Source organism: Nelumbo nucifera, chromosome 2 (genome assembly GCF_055504915.1).
Source record: "Nelumbo nucifera cultivar China Antique chromosome 2, China Antique-T2T, whole genome shotgun sequence".
Classification (NCBI taxonomy): domain Eukaryota; kingdom Viridiplantae; phylum Streptophyta; class Magnoliopsida; order Proteales; family Nelumbonaceae; genus Nelumbo; species Nelumbo nucifera.
This window is the reverse complement of record NC_142650.1, coordinates 114,279,841-114,284,963: the sequence shown is the minus strand read 5'-3', so window position 1 is coordinate 114,284,963 and position 5,123 is coordinate 114,279,841. Positions and strand designations below refer to the sequence as shown.

At 36.6% G+C, this 5,123-nt stretch overlaps 1 protein-coding gene across 2 annotated transcripts; it reads left to right on the top strand.

The window, feature by feature from the left end:
- Window positions 1-645: 645 nt before the first annotated feature.
- Window positions 646-4,374, top strand: LOC104611194 (NAC transcription factor 47-like). Of its 2 annotated transcripts, none has more exons than XM_010278165.2 (3): window positions 646-1,023; window positions 1,192-1,490; window positions 3,517-4,374. In XM_010278165.2, the coding sequence occupies exons 1-3, from the start codon at window positions 861-863 to the stop codon at window positions 4,180-4,182; spliced, it is 1,128 nt and encodes a 375-aa protein (XP_010276467.1). In that variant the 5' UTR covers window positions 646-860; the 3' UTR covers window positions 4,183-4,374. The 2 variants fall into 2 exon arrangements, with proteins under 2 accessions (XP_010276467.1, XP_010276466.1); XM_010278164.3 differs by having other exon boundaries at window positions 648-1,023; window positions 1,168-1,490.
- The last annotated feature ends 749 nt before the right edge of the window (window positions 4,375-5,123 follow it).

Genomic DNA, 5,123 nt, shown 5'->3' with positions numbered 1-5,123 from the left:
TATTTACTTAAGCCTATCTTATAGTTTTCATTTTACTAAAACATCCCATATATTTTACAACTTATTTACTTTATCAACCTTTCATTAAGTAGTGTTTGTTTTGCCATTAGGTCCATAATTTTTTATTCCAAAAATACACGTAACACTTTTTTATACAGAAAACAAAATTGGCCAAATGTAGTCAATAGAGTGGTTGTTGTGTCTTATTATGGGCAAAAATGATATTTTTATTTTGATTAAATTTATTTAAATAAATATTAGGTCCAATACTGTCATTTTCCACCATCGTCTAATGGAAGATTGATTATATCTATTGCAAATTATAAGTGGTGTTTTAGTGAAATGCTAAGTATATAGTAGATTATAGTAAATCCATGAAATTATAAAAGTATTTTAGTAGATGACCACTTCTACTATTTATCTTTTGCTTAATGCACATCCGGCTAGTAATTAATTAAATTTCAGCACAAATATAGACTGCCTATGCCTATTCACACTTGGAGCCAACATTATCGTTTTATTCGTTGTTTACAAAAAAAAAAAAAAAGGAACTTTTTAAACAGAGAGAAACGCAATCAGGGATGGTGAGGTGGACAACCACATTATTGAAAGATCAAAAACAGAGAAAGGGATGTGCATTCTACCCTTGGCCAATCAATAGTAACCATTCAATATTTTAAGATCCTCATCTCCTCCGTCTTCCCTGCGCTATACGACAAATTCTCACAGACATAAAACGGCATGCCATCCTTCAATTCCAAAAGTTTTATTCCGGCGATTCCTCTCTCTCTCTCTCTCGCGCGCGCGCGCTTGGCTCAAGTTTGCTAAATTAGGTGGTGTTGAGGAATATAATAGGGGCCATGCCAAACCTAGAATCAACCCTCCCGCCTGGCTTCCGTTTCCATCCGACCGATGAAGAACTGATCCTCCATTATCTCAGAAACAAGGCAACCTCGTCTCTGTACCCAGTGTCGCTCATCGCTGAAGTTGATATCTACAAGTTTGATCCATGGGATTTACCAGGTTAGCATGTGTTAACGTTCTAAACTACGTACTAATGCTATAATTTTTTTTTTTTAAATATTAAGGCGTTTGAGGAAACCAGATATATATAACTATTAAGTTGGCTACTGTTAAATTTTGTTACTTGGGTGATGATATTATTAGCTAAAGCGGCTTTTGGTGATAAAGAGTGGTACTTCTTTAGCCCAAGGGATCGCAAGTACCCCAACGGTGCAAGGCCAAACCGAGCAGCAGCGTCGGGATACTGGAAAGCAACCGGAACAGATAAACCGATAGTAGCGATTTCACGGAGTGGACGGAAGGAAAATATAGGTGTGAAGAAGGCGCTTGTTTTCTACAAAGGTCGACCTCCCAAGGGCATCAAGACCAATTGGATCATGCATGAATATCGGCTTGCAGCAGCAGAAATTCATCCCAACAACTACAACAACAACCCCACCAAGCTCATCAAACACTCATCTATGAGGGTAAGTTTGTTTAATTAACCTAACCTCCTCCTCCTCCTCCTCCTCCTCCTCCTCCTCCTCCTTCTTCTTCTTTGTCTTATAAACTTCAACCCCGCCATAATCAAATATAGAATATCATTGTGGGGAAAGCAAAGAAGCCCATAGGACTCTTAAAACCACTTGGGTCCTACGGTAGCTGTAGCTGGAATTTTATATACATAACTGTGATCAGCGGCCTACAGGATTTTCACTGTTGCGAGAGATGAGTTTGAACTTGAAAGTATATACCATACCACATATATGGGTGCTTAAGTGTGAACCCAAAACTATCAATTAATTAAACAAACTTCTCCTAGTCAGTAATCACGATCGGCCCGTGCCGTTAATTGGCATCAAATGACAGACGTGCCTTTTCATTTACCCATCGAGCCTTGTAAAGAAGATGGCATGATTCCATATGGATATCAAAAGACTGTGTTGCTATCAATATTCAATGATATATATATATATATATATATATATATATATATATTCAGTTCCATTTGATACTGCTGCATCCAGTCTCCCATGGCTAAGAAACAGGGCATATGATGAGTCTCTCATTTGAAACTGAGTGACTTATTGATTTCTCTTTTAAAAGGTGAGGAAAAGAAGGAAAAGGTAGGAAAACCTATACATTGGTTTTTTGTAGGTTCCCTACCTTTCTCCATCTTTTCTTTCAAACCAAACATAGACTTAGTGAATAAATTATCAAGAGATTCTTAATTAATAAAATATTTGAGGATATAATCAACTCAACTTTAGCCTCATTGAAGGAGCTCAGAATTCCCTTAATAACCTTTTCACTAAAAGATGTCAAACCGCCCTTAATTGTAAAAAAAAATGAAATTTATTCACTAAATGACAAAATTTGTCATTCAGTTCAATCACTTAGGCCGTTATCAAACTGTCCTAAAGTGATATTATGTAAAATCCATCATTCAAAATGGATCCGATCTGGTGCTTATACTGATCCATTTATTTCTTTTCTTTTCCTTTATCTCATTCCACTATTGGTTGGTACCCCCATACTGGATGCGTTTTGCCAAAACTTATGCTTTGGACATTAATTGAAGGGATCTAAATTATTAAAGCTGCCAATGGATGAGATTATAGTCTGGATCCCTTTGATGAGCTGAATATGAACTCTAAATATAATATTATATAGCTGTAATATAATTTTTGCCAACATTTGTTAACATATTTAGTTTGAGTTATGTGCTTTTAATTTGTAACTGAGAAATAGTACTGTCAAGGACTCAAAGTAGTCTCCCTGCTGCTGGTAGTGGTAGGATACTTTCCAGCCTTCATCGGGGTTGTAGGCCTCATATGTGGTTTGGGGGATCCACTACACAATTGGGTAGCTACTCTGCTTTGGGGGACAAATCAAATTGACGATACCAACATGAATCAGATCCGAGATTAGATCTGCAAACGGTATCTATTTATATCCAAATTCAATCCTTTTAAGGATTATCCGAATTTGGATCCACCCCTATCCTATTCAATTAGATATCTATACTTAGAATTTATACTATATTTATTCATGATATACAATGCGTAAAAATCATACTTAGTTCATTATATAAAGAACGTGTATAATATTTTGATAGTTTTTACTTTTTAGTTTAATTTATTAATGGCTTTTATTGCAATTTGAACTTATACTATATTAATGCTATTTTATCTTTTTGGGCTGATGCTCAACATCACTAATTAGGGGTCTGTCCTGGAAGACCGCTTGCTTCCCTCATGGACGGAGCAAAGTTGAACTCATATTCTCTTTCTAAAGCATATTTGGGTATTGAATTAAACAGATGTTATTGTTATTATCATCTTGATCATTTTGTAAGAAAAGTGTAACTGTTTCAAAGAATCATTCAACTTAAAAGCTTAAGCTGTTAGTGAGGTCCTTGAACAACACTAGACCACTTGATCAAAGTGGCTCTGATACGATTGGGTACTCTGCCGAATAACAAGCTTAATTATTATTGTTTTCACTTTTCAGTTAGACGATTGGGTACTCTGCCGAATCTACAATAAGTCCAACAGTCCCTCAAACACATCAAGGATCGGGGATGGAGAAGAAGAGAACATTTTGATAAAGGACCTCCTGATCTTACCAAGCTTGCCAAACCATGAAAGCAAAAACACTATCAGCAGCAACCCCCTGAGGTCGTCCTCCTCCAACTTGCTGGAAGATATGGATTACTCTTTCTTGAATTGCCTCCTATCCGACAATTCATCTGAATTGAATGGCTCAGAACATTGTCCGGTTCTCGATCATGGCAACCCAGCTGCAGCTGGTATCCTGCCCTTGAACAATAATACCAACAATTGTGGCAACCACCAGCACCAAAAGCTTCCTCAAATGGATCCTACTTCTTCACTGATGGAAAGCAAGATGATGCGTCAATGCTCAGTTGCCATAAACATGGACGATAACATGTTGTTATACCCAACAAAGAAACTTGCTGGTGATCCTTGCAGCTTCGCCAGCAGCACCAACGAACTGGAATACGCTCGGTATTACCACTTGCACTGTCATCAGCAGCCACTATCCTTGAACCAGCAGCAATTACTCTTCAGTTCCCATCTTCATTCCCAAAGACAAAAGGAAGATAAAAAGGGAAAACATGTGAATTGGAACGTAAACTCATGTCTTAATAATTAATTACGTACGTAAGTCATCTTTGTGCAGAAAGAAGATGTATTTGTTTCATACCGGAAGACTGAATGGTATCAGAAACAGAAACCATTTTGAACAAGTGATCAAAGTAAGGTTTGTTGATTTAGAAGATTAGCTTTGTAGTTAAGTATCTGATTTGGAACATTAGATCTATTTATAAATTGTATTTTCTTTGCCCCTCGTTTGGTGATTAAATTCTTAAAACTTGCATGCTATACTTTATTTTTACCACTTCATTCGATCAGTGGGTCTGAGGGATATTTCCATTTCGTATTTCGTACGCTCTTCTTCTGGCATTTCGTACATTCTTCTTAGGAGAAGTTATACATGGTTATTAAATCATGTTAAGGATGATCCATATCCCAAGCGTTCCGTTCGTATATATCAGCCACGTTAATAGTATGGGTGTACACAAACGCTTCATGGATAATGGTTTCTCTCCTAACTAATCAGTTGCAGCAGGTTGCTAGCTATAACACAAAGATATACTTAACTCAGCTATTCAAATTTTGTATTTTAAATTTGTGAATGAGTTCTAATTTTTAAGAATGTTCATTCGGCAGAATTTGGCTCTTCATTTTAAGTTATGTCAGGGGAAGATTTAATTATATAATATTAACTAAAGACTGACCCCATACTAAGTACGGGGCTAGTATTTTAATATTGGGGTTTTTATAGTTCAGTCCACCCCTAGGGTGGAGCTAAGATTTTTAGGGGTGGACTGAATCCTTAACGTGGATTGATGCCAAATCTATGGGCAAGATGCTGTTTATAGGGGACTACTAGTAGACTACAAGGGGGCTGCAATTTCAGATTTCTGAGGTGGATTGTAGTCCACTTATCCTGTATTTATTCGTAATATTCTGATAGTTTTGTTTGACACACTGGGCTCCTAAATATAATTTTGTTTAGAATTTGCTATTTAT

Coding starts and splice junctions, on each gene's coding strand:
- LOC104611194 (XM_010278164.3), top strand. CDS start 861: ATGCCAAACCTAGAATCAACCCTCCCGCCTGGCTTCCGTTTCCATCCG. Junction 1,024..1,167: donor TGATCCATGGGATTTACCAG/GTTAGCATGTGT, acceptor TGATATTATTAG/CTAAAGCGGCTTTTGGTGAT. Junction 1,491..3,516: donor TCAAACACTCATCTATGAGG/GTAAGTTTGTTT, acceptor TTCACTTTTCAG/TTAGACGATTGGGTACTCTG.